Source organism: Suricata suricatta, chromosome 4, assembly GCF_006229205.1.
Source record: "Suricata suricatta isolate VVHF042 chromosome 4, meerkat_22Aug2017_6uvM2_HiC, whole genome shotgun sequence".
In the NCBI taxonomy this organism is placed as follows: Eukaryota; Metazoa; Chordata; class Mammalia; order Carnivora; family Herpestidae; genus Suricata; species Suricata suricatta.
The window spans coordinates 29,290,824-29,306,261 of NC_043703.1; the positions used below are offsets into that span (position 1 = coordinate 29,290,824).

Genomic DNA, 15,438 nt, shown 5'->3' on the forward strand with positions numbered 1-15,438 from the left:
AGATGCTCTTCCAACAGAGCCAGCCAGGTTCCCCTATTTTTCTTAATTTTGTATAAAATGTAATAGCACCTCTTTGATTTAGCATTTTGGGTGACTAGATTATTCTAGAAAACTGCATTTTTCAAACTCTTCATTATTAGCTCCTTTAATAGGACACGTTTTTAGTTTAGGTTTTTTTTTTTTTTAAGTTTATTTAATTTGAGAAAGCATGGAAAGGGCAGAAATGAGGAGAGGGAGAATCCCGAGCAGGCTTCATACCGTCAGCAGAGCCTGATGTGGGTCTTGAACCCATATGCTATATCATTACCTGAGCCCAAATCAAGAGTCAGACACTCAACCCACTGAGCCACCCAGGCGCCCCTCCACATTTTCAGTTTTAACTATATTTGGCAGTAATCTATCTGGCAAATATTATCTTCCTGTTTAATAGCACATGCCACCTGTAATTTAGTCACTTCTTGACAACTGAAAATGATCCTTAAGAATATTTGACCTTTTACCAAAAACTGAATTGTAGATGCTCCTTATTCACCATATGCTTTGTCCTAACACAACAATAAGAGTTTATCCATTGTCATGCTTGTGGTTTTTTGGTTTTGGTAATAGTTTATGTCTACTTCATTTTGCTCTTAGTTTTTACTTCCTGCAATCAGTGCTATTCTGTACCCTTCATTCCAAATGCTGGTTTTTTGTTTTTAATTTTGTATGGGCTGGAGAATAGGAAATAGATACCTTATTATCAGAACTAAGCATTGAATTGTGTTTAAAGTACAAAAGAGTTTGAGGATTAATATCTGAGGATTAATATTTGTATGAATTAACATAAACAGGTTTGGGACTTTCATGATGGCAGACTCATCTGAATATCAAGAGGCCACTCACTATTTCTTACCTTATGTATATGTGCGTGTACCTAAAATGCTTTGTTTTTAAAAAGAGCAAGTGTGTTAGAGCACAATGAATTTTAAAAAGAAAGAAGACTAAAGAAAGAAATGGATTACTCCAAAATGGAAATATTTTTTCTTGCTAAAATACTGAACCATAGTTTTGGATAATACCTACTAGGCAGAAAGGAGAGAAGCAGTTTAGTTTTCTATGTGCAATATAAATAATATATTCAGATTATGTTTTATTAAAGTTTTGAACTAAAAAGTATTTCCTTATAATTCTGAAACTCTTAGGAAAGTTTGGCATACATTTACACCTATGTTCTAGAGTATTACTATAAATTTTTTAATAACCAAAATGAAATTGTTAAGAGATTTTTTTACTTTGTAAAAAATCATATCTACTCAGGTAGTAAGGAAAGAATTAGAAAGCAGACTAGTAATGTAAGACATAAAATGAATATAGATTATATAGAGTCATAAAGAACACAAAGGGTGTTTTAAAGTTTTTTTAAATTTTTATTTATTTATTTATTTTTTTAAAGAAAGGAAAAAAGTACAGGGTGCTTGGGTGGCTCAGTCAGTTAAGCATCCGACTTCGACTCAGGACATGATCTCGGGGTCTGTGAGTTCGAGCCCCAAGTTGGGCTTTGTGCTGACACTCAGAGCCTCAAGCCTGCTCCAGTTTCTGTGTGTGTGTGTGTGTGTGTGTGTGTGTGTGTGTGTGTCTGTCTGTCTGTCTGTCTTATGTGTCTATCTCTCTGCCCCTCCTCTGCTTGCTCTTTGTCACTCTCTTTCAAAAGTAAACATTTTAAAAATTAAAATAAATAAAAGAAAGGAAAAATACAGAAAAAATTATAATATGAAAAAATTGTGTATCTAGCACCATGACTTATTTTTCAGTAAAAAGAGTTATAGATAAGTGCCCTGTATTCTCCTTTGAAGGCACATTATTATACTCCCTTTCTCCAAAACCAACTACAATCATTACTTTGATTCTCAGTTATGTTTCTGTGTTTTTACTTGTTCTTATATATTTTACATGTAAAATATGTTACAAACTCATATTAGTATGTAAAATAAGATACTTTTATAAGTGCTGATCTGTATTTTCCTGCAAATTAGGATTTCTCTTTATTTATTTTGTCTCACCATTGTGTTTGAACTTTGTCCATGTTGGTGCATATAAAAAATCTAAATGATACATGTTAAGTGCTGTGTAATAAACCATATCATTAACATATCACAATTTATCCATTTCCCTGCTGATAGTTGAGTTTTTTTCCTATTTTTCATTCTTATCAATAATTTCAAAGCCTCTTATTCATGATTCCTGGCAAAAATGTGAGATTTTCTCAAGTGTAATTTCTGATGTTGTAAATTTCAGCTTTGCTAGATTTTTTTTTTTTTTATAGCTTATTTTCAGGTTGGTTTCCATATAACACCCAGTGCTCTTCCCCCCACAAGTGCTCTCCTGCATGTCCATCATCTCCCCTCCCCCTTCCCCCTCTCCCATCAGCCCTCAGTTTGTTTTCAGAATTCAAGAGTCTCTCATGATTTGCCTCCCTCCCTCTCCCTAACTCTTTTTCTCCGCTTTCACTCCCCATGGTCCTCTGTTAAGTTTCTCCTGTTAGACCTGTGAGTGAAAACATACAGAATCTGTCCTCTATCTGACTTATTTCGCTTAGTAAGACACCCTTGAGTTCCATCCACGTTGCCACGAATGGCCAGATTTCATTCTTTCTCGTTGCCATGTAGTACTCCATTGTATATATATATATCACATCTTCTTGATCCATTCATCAGTTGATGGACATTTAGGCTCTTTCCATGATTTGGCTATTGTTGACAGTGCTGCTATGAAGATTGGGGTACATGTAACCCTATGCAGCTAGATTTTTCTTAAAAGAGATTATATCAATTTATACTCTTTGATTTTCCACATCACTACAAGAGGTAGTATTGGCACTGATTTTTGTCAGTGTGATGGCTATGACATTGTATTTCATTATATTTTTTATTTATTATATTGAAGTAAAACATACATGCAGCAAAACACATGTAAGTGTAAATCTTGAAGAGTTATCACACTGAACACATTCAGGTAATCGACACCTTGATCAAGAAATAGTATATTACCAGCAACCCTGGAAGCCCCCTCTGTGTTCCTCTCCAGTTACTGTCTGCCAGAATTTCTGTATAACAGGTTAATTTCATTTTGCATATTTTTGTATTTTATATAAATAGAATTACATCACATGAATTCTTGTGTCTAGTTTCTTTTCACTCATGTTTATGAGATTCATTTATGTGTATTGTTACAAGCATTTATAGCTTGTTCATTCTCATTATTTTCTAGTAATCAGTTGTGTGAATATATACCACAATTTTGGAATCTTTTCTAGTATTATACACAGACATTTGGGTGGTTTCTAGTTTTGGTTTTTATGAATAAGGTTTCTATGAACATTTCTAGTGAATGTTGGTGAAATTTATATGCTTTTGGGCATATAACTACGAGTACAATGGCTGGGTCCCTTGTTTTTCTTTTAATTTGCATTTCCTGACTATTAGTAGTGTTAGACCATCTCTTCAAACTTCTCATTTTACTTGCCTTATTGATTTTTAGTTTTTTATATATTATATTGTATGTGTTGCACATATCTTTGACTAACTGTGGCCTAGCCTTTGCATTTACTTAGGCTTCATTTGTTGTATATAATTTCTCAATTTTGGTGATAAATTTTTCATTGTTTTTCTATATAAATTTTTTCCTTATATAGTCAGGTTGGGACCTTTACTTTTCATATGAATTAGAATCAGTTTTTCTACTTGGTATTGTGACTGGGATGCTTTGAATTTAGAGATTAATTTGGGAATAATAGATACTGCATTGTTGGGAAGATTAAATGAGTAATGTACATAGACCCAAATACAAGTAAGTGCTTAATATATTTTAGCTATCATGATTATTAAAAACAAGCCCTCGAGTCTTCTGAATTGCTTTATTCTGACTCTGTAAGTAGTTATCCAGTACTTGGCTATTTAATTTCCTAGCTTGTATGTAGATTAGAAGTGGCAAAGATGAAAAGAGGTCGTATATTCTATGAGTTCACTTGTTAGACCTGTACTGAGTCTGTTATAAGTGTACGTGGTAAGAGAGTAAGATTGACTAAGAATACGAGATAAAATGAGTAAGGCATAACCTTGTCTTTGATGATCTAAGTCTAATAGGAAAAACAAACATAAAAAATACTTTGTCACCATAAATTTATTCTTTTATTACATGATCTTGTAGCACTATTTGTTTTCTTCATAATTCTGTCACAGTTGTACATTTAGAGTTTTCTGTATGGTATTTTGATAAAATGTCTCTTTCTCACTAGATTATAATAGCTTATTATCATAACCCTCCGTGTCTGGAGCAGAGGTCTGCAAACTATAACCTGACACTGTGTCTGCTCAATGGCTTATTTGTCTATGGCTCTTCGGGCTAAGAATGGATTTTACATTTCTAAGGAGTTAAATTTAAAAAGAAAAAATATGATAGAGACTGGTGTATCCTACAAAGCCTAAATTATTTACAACCTAGCCCTTTACAAAAAATTTTGCCGACTCTCATAAAGGAACACCTGGGTGATCCATAGTAGATGCCTGATCTTTAAAAAGTTGATTGAGGGGCACCTGGGTGGCTCAGTTGGTTTAGGATCTGACTTCCACTCAGGTCATGATCTCATCGTTCGTGAGTTCAAGCCCACGTTGGGCTCTGTGCTGACAGCTCAGAGCCTGGAACTTGCTTCAGATTCTGTGTCTCCCTTTCTGCTTCTTCCACTGCTCGTACTCTGTCTCAAAAATAAATAAACATTAATTTTTTTTTTAAGTTGAATGAATTATAACACAATTATATAAGTAGTAAGTGAAGTATAAACAGGTTTTGAGGAAATAGTGACTAACTCCCTGGAAAAAGTGGCAAGTCCTTTCATGGCAGATGACTTCCTAGCTGTTTAATTGAATACTGAAGGGGAGTTTCTCTGGTAAATGAGGTCTAGAGATACAGATGGAGCAGGAATGAGCAAAGGCCCTGAGCATGTGAAAGGACATAGTATGTTTAACAGAGGGAATTTAGGTTCAGATAGAATGTATTTTGCATGGAAGAAATGAGGTTACAGAAAATTCAAGAGCCATATTGTGACTGACTATCTTGCTGAAGAGTTTTGCTCTTTTAAAGACCTTGGAAAAACATTGGAAGTTTGTAAATTCTGAAATCATAGGGTCAAGTATATGTTTTAAGAAGCTGATTGCCAGTAGTGGGAGGATATTCCAGAGTGGAGGAACTCATGGCTTAGGGCAGTGTTGGGAGACTTTCTGAGGCCTGTTGAAGGACAGCGTTGGCAGTGAAGATGGAAAGGAGGAGGTAAAATCAGAAGTTAAAAGTTTGATTGGCAGAGAGTAACAGCTAAGAGGTGTTTCTGCCTTCCCTCTTTTTGCAGAAAGGAAATGAGGAGAGCCTTTATTTGTGGTCCCTAAGTTAAATTATATTTTTGTTACTCTTCTGTTGTAGCATTCCTTTGTGTATTCATTTGGACTAGTATATGTGGTATGTGTTTTTTTTGACATGGGGATAATCTACATAAAGGTTACAAATTGATCTGTCATATAGGGTTTGGAGTTGAAAATATGGCAACAGCAATGGATGAAGACCTGGAAGAAGAACTAGATGAGAAAGATGAGAAGTCCATGATGTGCCCTCCAGGCATGCATAAATGGAAGCTGGAGCAGTGCATGGTGTGTACTGTGTGTGGAGACTGCACAGGCTATGGAGCCAGCTGTGTCAGCAGTGGGCGTCCAGACAGAGTCCCTGGAGGGTAAGAAATGATTCATAATGGAGAAGTAGAATACTAGTAGAACATGCAAAACATGCACAACACATTTCTTTTCAAAATTGTTTTGCGTTGTTTCTTGAGAGCATATTGGCATGTACATGTAATTCTAGTAATTGTTTTCTATTATGATAATTTCTAACTTAGTGTCATTTATGTTGTTTTTCTTTCTTTCATTTGATTCATTTAAACCTTTATTTAAAACAACTCATACATCTCTTCAAGGCATGGGGCTGTGCCTTAATATGTATTCTTTTCCTGAGACTGCTTTAATACCAAATATCCATTCATTTTTGTTGAACATGAATCCTTTCTGGATGGAAGTATCAAATATCATGTAAAATATTCAATTAAGGACTATGATTTTCGTTTAAATTAAATTGATGTTCACAATTTTGGGTGTTCTAGAAACTGTCACTTCTTAAGTTACGTTATACCTATTTATATTTATCCTCTTTTACTCTTGTTGGGTCCCCCTTTTTTTTTTCCAGAATCCTGTATTATCATTATTTTAAAGTTAATATATATGTGAATTTGGCAGAATTGGAATGCAGTTGGAATTTTGGGTCCTAGTTTTGTTACCAGTATAACATAATGGGGCATTCTTTCCAAGGAAATCAATTCTGATAGATCTTTGTATAATGATAGACCTGATCTTGTAATATCAGATTAGTTATGATAATGAGCAGACTTTGGGAAGTGTAGGGTGAGGGATTTTGTGAAGAAAAAGCCCAGAGCCGGCACACCCGCCTCCGCATCGCTGCCCTCCCTCTCTGACACCTCCTTACTTGTCCCACATAATGCCTGCATCTACTCTGAGTGTGTTTCTAGGTTTGCACCTAGGAAGATAAGTCAGATACAACAGGCCTTTAATTTTAGACTGTTGTAATAATAGGATTTTTTAACAATAAGTTTTCTTTGCATTTTCAGCATATGTAAGAACGTTTTGGCTCTCTATCAAAGGATAATATTTCTTCTACAGAGCTGTATATTTGGCTCTATTTGCTATATTTAAGTCTCTAACTTATTTATTTTTCATTTCATTTGGATACAGAAAGAGTCTATGATTTATTTTTAAACCAACATAGGAGTTGAGGTTTGTCCTCCTGGATCTCTCCCAAGCTATTTCCATTAAAACCAAGTGTCCCCAGTCTCTGAAAGTTAGCTGCTGATAAGTATCATAAATGAATTCCAGAATTCTCTGATCCTTTCTAAAATTAATTTTATTCTTTATGTGCTTTCCCCCAGAGATATACTATCAGTTTCCAATAATTATTTACAGACCTAAATGGATAGTACCTAATCAAATACAATAGTTTCTTTATTAATCTGGCAGAAATGAATAAATGAAATAAAATCACGATAGGACTATATGCCAGGACATTCTGCACCATTAAAAATGACTTCAATTATTATAAAATTGTGACCGTATTTCTTAGAATAAATTTAGAATGCCACATTATCTCTTAACCAGTTCCCACAGACAATTCTGTAGGGGAGACTGGTTCGTCAGTTTTCACTCCAGTGGTTAGTGATCCTCTAAAATGTCAGTGATGCTTGCATTTCACAGCACCTAGCTATGTCTTTCAAAACAGCTGTCATGTAGATCCTTTATCTTGTACCACCACAAATCTGGAGAACCACAGGTTCAGCAAAGCTGGCTAAACATTTTTAGTTCCAACCCAACAAATAACATGAAAGCTATGACTTCTACATCTACAAAATACGTGACTAAGAAGTTAGTTGTTCACTGACCCTGGAGCCAATCTCTGCGAGTGTTCTAGTCTTCCATATGTTGTAATCAAATATCTTATACTTAGTTCACAACTGATAAGAAAAGAACAAAGAAAATGGAAAAGAGCAAGTAGTTGGACACAATGAAAGGAGAGATTGAGAGATAATGGCATATATAAAGAAGGGAGGGAAAAGGAGACATAATGTATGAAGCTGGCAAGCTGGGCTCACTTATTGATGGCTCTCCAAACCTTCCTTAAGTTAGTTGGTGGAGAACGGTGTTGTTTGGTCACCAGCAAACCCATCCAGACCATTTAATAGTAAACTGCTGGTGCTTTACTAATTGTGGTAACTTTTAAAAATATTTGTTAATAGTGGTTTTAAAGACAGCAGAATCCATTTGTGTTTTCTGTAGGAATAGTTATACCCATGAGGAGCTTAATAAACTCTCATTTTTTTTAAGTTTATTTATTTATTTTGAGAGAGACAGAGAGAGCACGTGTGAGAGCAGGGGAGAGGCAGAGAGAAAAGAAGAGAAAGAGAATCTCAAGCAGGCTCCACACTGTCAGTGTGAAGCCTGACCTCGGACTCTGACTCACAAACCGTGAGATTCATGATCTAAGTGAAAACCAGGAGTCAGACACTTAACTGGGTGAACTACCCAGGTGCCCCTAAACTCTTGTTTTTTGTTATTCCATCTATTCATACCTATTCATTTCTTTAAAATTGGCACACCCTGATCTGAAGTAGTGATTTCATTGCTGACTCATGTAATTTATTTTCTAAAATGTGGAGAAAATGGTTATAGAAAAGAGTTTTAAGGAAAGAGTAGAAGGATTTGGGTAATTGTTTTCTTTTTTTAAAGGATCTGTGGTTGTGGTTCCGGAGAATCCGGCTGTGCTGTTTGTGGGTGTTGCAAGGCATGTGCAAGAGAGCTGGATGGTCAGGAGGCAAGACAAAGAGGAATTCTTGATGCTGTGAAAGAGATGATACCTTTAGATCTTCTGTTAGGTAATTTGATGGATTGTATGATACATCTTGTGTTTAGTTTAGTAATTAAACAGTTTATATTAGTATATGTTAAAAAATTAATAGTTAACTATTTGGTACTGCTTGTATGGTAACTGACAGTATGCCATTAATTAAAGGATAAGGTTCTTTTTCTCTTTTTCACTAAGATTCTTTGAGTAAAAATAATTTGTGTTGTCATTGGTGTTTTGTTAGCTTTTACTTTCTTGGATTTCATAGAGTTGTCTCATAATTATTATTGTATCTATATGTGCTTTTTTGTTTGTTTGTTTGTTTTGTTTTTGTTTCTTGGTAAATCATCTAGCTGTCCCAGTACCTGGGGTTAATATTGAAGAACACCTTCAGTTACGACAAGAAGAAAAAAGGCAGCGTGTAATCAGGAGACACAGATTAGAGGAGGGAAGAGGTAAGATGTAGCTGCATCAATTTTCTTACCTTGTACTGAGACTCCTGAAAAGTTTATAGTAACTCATGAAAATAATGTGAAAATATTCATGGTGTTTAAAGTTGTGCTAATCAATGAGGGCAACCATATTAAGAATTGTGCCTTCTGTCTTTAGCAATGACAACTTAAAAAATATATATATGAACCTTAAAAACTAGTGTGTTACTCAGAGTTTGGACTTGTGGTTGCTATTTAACCATGAACAACAAATTAATTTAATAATAGTATTTTAGTTTCTGTTTTCTTAGTCGTCTATGATCATTATCATTTGAGCATGTTCCCAACATTCTTCTTTCAATCCAGTGCATAATTATGCTTTTTTGCGTCTTTTTTGAAAATAGCTTATTCTGGTTATGAACAAGAAGGGTAAATTGGAGAGTTTGCAGGTTTTAATTGGAAAGATAGACATATTGTTTCTCTTTTCCTCATTGTTATGACCAGCGTTCAGCCTGAAAATACATTTCACTGTGGTTATAATAGATATTTTAGTATACATCCAACCAGCAGAGATAAATATAAGTATCACTAAAGCTGTTGTTGCCCAGTAGAATCTTTTCTTTGTAGGATTGAGACAGATGGTTACAGAGATCTGTGACTTTATTCCTCTGCTAGATAAAATCTTAATTGGAAATATTTACTGATATTGTGTATTTTAAAAGCTTATTAGAAATGACATGACTTAATACCTGAGATAAAACCATGTATCTGGGGTGCCTGAGTGGCTCAGGTCATGATCTCGTGGTTCATGAGTTCGAGCCCTGTGTTAGGCTCTGTGCTGACAGATTGGAGCCTGGAGCCTGCTTTTCAGATTCTGTATCTTCTTCTCTCCATGCCCCTCCCCTGCTCATGCTCTGTCTCTCTGTCTCTCAAAAATAAATAAACATTAAAAAAATAAAAAAAAAAACCAAACCATGTATCTATTTAACAGCCATTACAGATTTTTCTAGGCACTTTTTAACGTAAAATGGAGTAAGTCATAATATATATATATAGCACACGTGTAAATTCTATTTTTATTAAACTTAAGTTGTAAAACATACACGTGGGACTTGAAGATTACTCATTATAGGATCTGATAAAGAACATTGAGTAATTGACACAGGAATATTTGTTCTTAGTTTGGCCGTGTTTACATAAAATCATTACCTTTCAAAGCAATTTATGTTAATGAGAATGTATATACTGTTGTTATTTACATATGTAAATATGGGGGAAATTTCATATTAAATGTTTTATAGAAAATAGGATAAAATTGAAGTTCTAGGTCTTTATGACATGGTAATTGAGTGCTAATTTCTTTTATGTAAATGGTATGATTTGTTTAAGGATAATTATCAATGTATCTTTTTTACTACCTGCTTTGTCTTTTTTGGGAAATATTAGGTTGAATCATATGACTTGACCTACAAAAACCCAGCCATTTCTTATGTATCAACCAAAGTGCAACAAATCTTTATGATGACATGTAATTACTTGCTATGTATTGTGTTAATTATTTTCTTCTTCTATAAAAAAGCTACTCTTCTCTGGCTAGTATGTCTTTGAATAATAGAAGTAAAAGAACACCGATTATGCATTAGTTCAAAATTTTGTGATTGCAGAATATTCTTTTGCCATTTATTTATTTATTTATTTATTTATTAAAGATTTTTATTTATTTTGAGAAAGAAAGACAGAGAGCACCAGCAGGGGAGAAGTAGAGAAAGAGGAAGAGAGAGGATCCCAAGCAGGCTCTGCACTATTATCTCAGAGCCTGACATGGGGCTCGAACTCACAAATCCTGAGGTCATGACCGGAGCTGAAATAAAAAGTTAGACCCTTAACCAACTGAGCCACTGAGGTACCCCCTGTCATTTATTTTAAAATGTTTCATAGACCTTAAAAACATAAACTCTAACCTCTTAAGGTTTTAAAAAAAACTCTTATTTAAATATTTATAGAAATTGTATTACTGTATTTGATTTTACAAACACAGATTTATGTTGTAGGCAATTCATGTATATTTTCTAACAAGTCCATTTCATCTGCAAGCCTCAATATGTAGAAAAACTTCAGATTATTGGTGCACAAAAATTTTGTTTTAATTTTTTGGCTGAGCTCTTTCTTACACATACCATCTTCTTTCATTTCTGTTAAAATGCAATATGTAGTAAATATCTTTTCTTGATGGGTTAGGATCTTCATTATGGACCTTAATTATGGCATTTGTTGCCTTACATACCACTGAAATTTGTGCATACCATGGCCATGTCCTTGCTTTGTACAGTCAGCATGGCTATGATGGAATCGCGCAGTGAGGACACAGTTACAATCTGCATGTCTTTCATTTAACACAGTGCAGTGCAGAAAGAAGCATGCTTAGAAATTGTATTTTGTAAGACTACTTTTAAATAAGAATTTCAACCTTGTACCCCCTTTTTAAAAGTGAAACTTCAGGGGAACTTGAATGGCTCTGTCAGTTAAAAGTGCCCCGACTCTTGATTTCAGCTCAGGTCATGATTTCTTAGTTGTGAGATGGAGCTCTGCACTGAGCGTGGAGCCTGCTTAAGATTCTCTCTCCCGGGGCACCTGGGTGGCTCAGTCGGTTGAGCGTCCAGCTTCGGCTCAGGTCATGATCTCGCAGTTTGTCGGTTTGAGCCCCGCATCGGGCTCTGTGCTGATGGGTAGCTCAGAGTCTGGAGCCTCCTTCAGATTCTTTGTCTCCCTCTCTTTCTGACCCTCCTCTGCTGGCACTGCCTCTCTCTGTCTCTCAAAAATACAATTAAAAAACAAACAACGACAACAAAAAGATTCTTTCTCCCTCTCTCTCTCTCCCCTCCCCTCCACTCCACTCATGCTCGCTCTCTCTTAAAAAATAAAAAGTCAAAGTCAGGTTCTTATTCAGTGACTTTAGAAAATTCATATATCATATTAAATAATTAAAAGCCAGTATGTTGATATGATACTTTTATGATATTAGCTTTATATTCTTACCCAGCACATCATTATAAGCAATTTTATAGGAAAGACAAGTTTTTATAAGAAAACAAAACAAAATGTACACAGAAACACACCCACACTTGCATAGGAAAAAAGCTAGAAAAGTCATTACCAAAATGTTAGTAGTGGTTTTTTTCTGAAAAGTAAGTTTACAGGTGATTTTGTATTTTGTTCTTTACAGTATGTAATCTCCAATATGTATATTACTTTATAAACAGAATAAGAGTTATGTTTTAAAACTTAAGCCATTGTTTCTTAAAAAAATAAAGACTAGTTCTGCAGCATTTATACTTTACCTTTGCTTTTTAAAAAATATTTTATTTTAGTTGGATGGAGCAGTTTCTTTCAGGTACTGTGCTCTTTTCATTATGTTAGGGCGGTGGTTCTCAGAGTGATCTCAAAGGGACCGGCATCCTGGGCACTTACTACAATTGCCTATTCTCAAACCCCACCTCAGATCTACTGAATCAGAAATTCAGGGAGCAGAGTCCAGCAAACTGTGTTTGAACAAGCCTACCAGGTCCTTCTGTGTGTGCTAAAGTGTGAGAACTGCTCAGGGACCTTCTCCATCAGAGTACCTGGGCCTGAGTCCGAATTTCTGCATTTTGCTTCAGGAGCTACAGAGAATTGTTTGTCTTATTTTGTCTTCACAAGGAAGAGGAATGCCAAATAAGTTTTTAGTGTTCTAACTGGCACACATACCTGTGGGGATTTTTTCTTTAGCCTTTGCTTAATATGTTTTAGATGCTAACAGTGGAATGATGTTTATAAATGTGCTCATTAGTAATTGTCTTTTACCTGTGTTGAAATGTCAGAACTTCAGGATTAAGTTACACTAAATTACCTTACTTGATTCATCTGTCTCATCCTATTTATCAAGTTTGTGTTATTTCAAAATTGATCAGAGTTTTAGAACCTAGTTCTTGTATTAAAACTTGGCTTAAACTCAGGCCTATTGATTTAGTTTAGCTGCTGTTTATGACATAGTTTTCTATAATGGAATATGCTTTTGAAACTTGAAAGAGCAGTGTTATTACTGAAATTTACTATTTTAGAACTTTGTCTTTATATTATTTATATTATTCTTTTAGATAGTATTTTTCTTAAATGTATACCTAGGTACCAGTGTATCCATTTACATATTTTGTTTCAGTGACATTTGTGATAATTTTTAAAGCTTTTTAGTTTATCCAGGGTTGATTGATATTTAAATTCTCTGAGTCTTAATTTAACTTTATAGGTAAAATGCTTGTCCATGGAATAGAACTCTAATTCATCAGAACTACTGGGTGATTGTATCAATGATCTTATCTTTATATTCCTTCTCAGTGCTCATTGTAGGGAAAACTAAGCTCAGATAATGTTGGCTATTTTTCTTTCTTTCTTTTCCTCTAAATGTCATCAAACTTTCAAAATCGTAGTTGTAGATGAGGCGAGCTTATATCCTGGCTTGCCTGGGAGTCCCACTTTATGCCGACTGTCCAGGCCCACTTAACTCTCAGTAGAGTTTCACTTTGGTAACAGGTTATGTGGTTAGCAAGGCTGAAGTTAGGCTTTGTTTCAGATCCTAGCTTTTTAAGTTTTGCTGGAGATAGATAATCCTGGAGTTTACTCATTCTGAACCTTCATTTCCTTCCCTTTAAAATGAGGATGACAACTGTGCATACATGAGTAGGGATGCTAGTGAGGATTAAGTGATATGCATAAAAATGTCTGACATAGACTAAGCCCAAAGGAAGTGTTTGATAATGATAATAATGGTAATGATAATGATGATGCTAGTGGAGTTGGGGTATTTAGTGGACCTGTATTCTCTTTGGATTTGATTCTTTTCCAGCCCTGGCCTTGACTTGATTGCTTTTCTCGCAACATCAGGATGCTAATCACAACACCTTGATTATTAACAAACCCCCCACAGCTTCTGTAGAATAACACAGATTCCATTTTAATAAGGAAAAAAAAAGTTTGTTATAGTACAAGTTAGAATGTAAAACCAAATCTATTATAGTTAGTCTAATTTCAAAGTAATTGAGTTGGGTTGCTATTGATTTTTAAGCCCCTAAAACTATTAAGTTTTCTTGATTTGACATATCAAATTCGGTATTAGCTGATCTTTCAGTGTTTCATGAAAGTCCCTTTTTCAATTAAAATATATAAAGCCTGTCTCTTTACTCCTTTTTTCTGGTCCCTATCCCCATTTCCCCCCATATTTGTGAACCTTTGTAGTACTCCTTCTTCTTTTATTAGGTCTCAGCTTATGCATTATTTTCTCTTCTTGTACCCTGAAACTCCCCATATTCCCATCCTTAAAGTTGGCTGGCTGCCCCTTCAGAAGGTGCTTAATTGTGTCATAGCACACAGCCATATTTTCTTGTAGAGTTGTGCATAAATCTTCCTCCCCCTCATTAGACTATGACCTGCTTAAAGCAGAGATAGTGTCTTGTTTTTTCAGGAGTTCCCAGGACTTACTGTGGTGCATGAAATTGGTCAGTACTAGTATGTCTTTATTGATTAATTGAAAACATTTCAGGGAGTTCTCATTTACCTTTACAATAAAGGTAGAAAGAGACTTTAATTATTATATGTATCTCCAAATTCATTTCCTACCACTTTCTGCTTCATAACCCTATATTCCATCTATTTCAGCTATGTGTGTTTTTAATAACGATACAATATTGTTTAACCTCTAAATGCTTTTACAAGTCCTATTTCTTCTGCCTGGAATGTCCTCTCTTCTCTTCCTTTTTTCTTGGCAAACTTTTTCTCATTCTTTCACCTGAATTGTGTGATCATTTTTTGTCCGTCAGGATGAGTATGGATATCCTTTATCAAACATATTGCAATTCTTAGTTTTTATTTCTTTCTTCCCTAATGGACTGAATTCTGAGATCTGTGACTTAGTCATGATATTCATGATATATGGTATCTATTACATGAAAGATAAAAAATGGCAAATAAGTGAATGACTGAACTATGGTTATATGAAAAATTATTTTAGTTCATGGGACACAAGAGTTTTAGAACCTGATAGTCTGGTATTATAAATGGTGATTTAAATTGAGTTCAGAGGGTATACTTTCTAGGTATGATTGCCTGTGAGTATTCTAAATTTTTATATCAAAAGATTCTAAAAAGGTTTAATTTAGTGAGAAGCTCAATATCTATGAATATTATGGGTGTAATATTTTTATGGCAAGAAATAATATCCTAAGCAGACCAGAGAATTCAGAAAAGGGTAATATAACTTAGTGTTACTGTTATTTTGATATTTATAATTCATTTGGGTAGTTGGAAAGTATATTAACTTTTTAGAGTGATTTATATTCTTTGCTTTAGTAAATTAATTGAAAATGAATGCATGTTGAAGAAATAAGACACTTTGTTCATATTTGTATAATCTTAGCTAAAAAATAATTGCTACTGCATTACTAGGAAACAATATTCAATTTTTCTATTAACTTTAAATTAGCATATTTATATCTAT

General features: G+C 34.5%; 1 protein-coding gene across 14 annotated transcripts in view; it reads left to right on the forward strand.

Moving 5' to 3' along the window:
* The window catches only part of MYCBP2 (MYC binding protein 2), a 267,757-nt gene that overhangs the window by 71,465 nt on the left and 180,854 nt on the right, over positions 1-15,438 (forward strand). For 13 of the 14 annotated variants that reach the window (XM_029936570.1, XM_029936573.1, XM_029936574.1 and 10 more), the window contains exons 15-17: positions 5,548-5,752; positions 8,367-8,512; positions 8,835-8,936. In XM_029936570.1, the coding sequence (XP_029792430.1) occupies positions 5,548-5,752; positions 8,367-8,512; positions 8,835-8,936 (453 nt within the window). The remainder of the gene's footprint in view (positions 1-5,547; positions 5,753-8,366; positions 8,513-8,834; positions 8,937-15,438) is intronic. The other variant, XM_029936578.1, reaches the window with a different exon arrangement.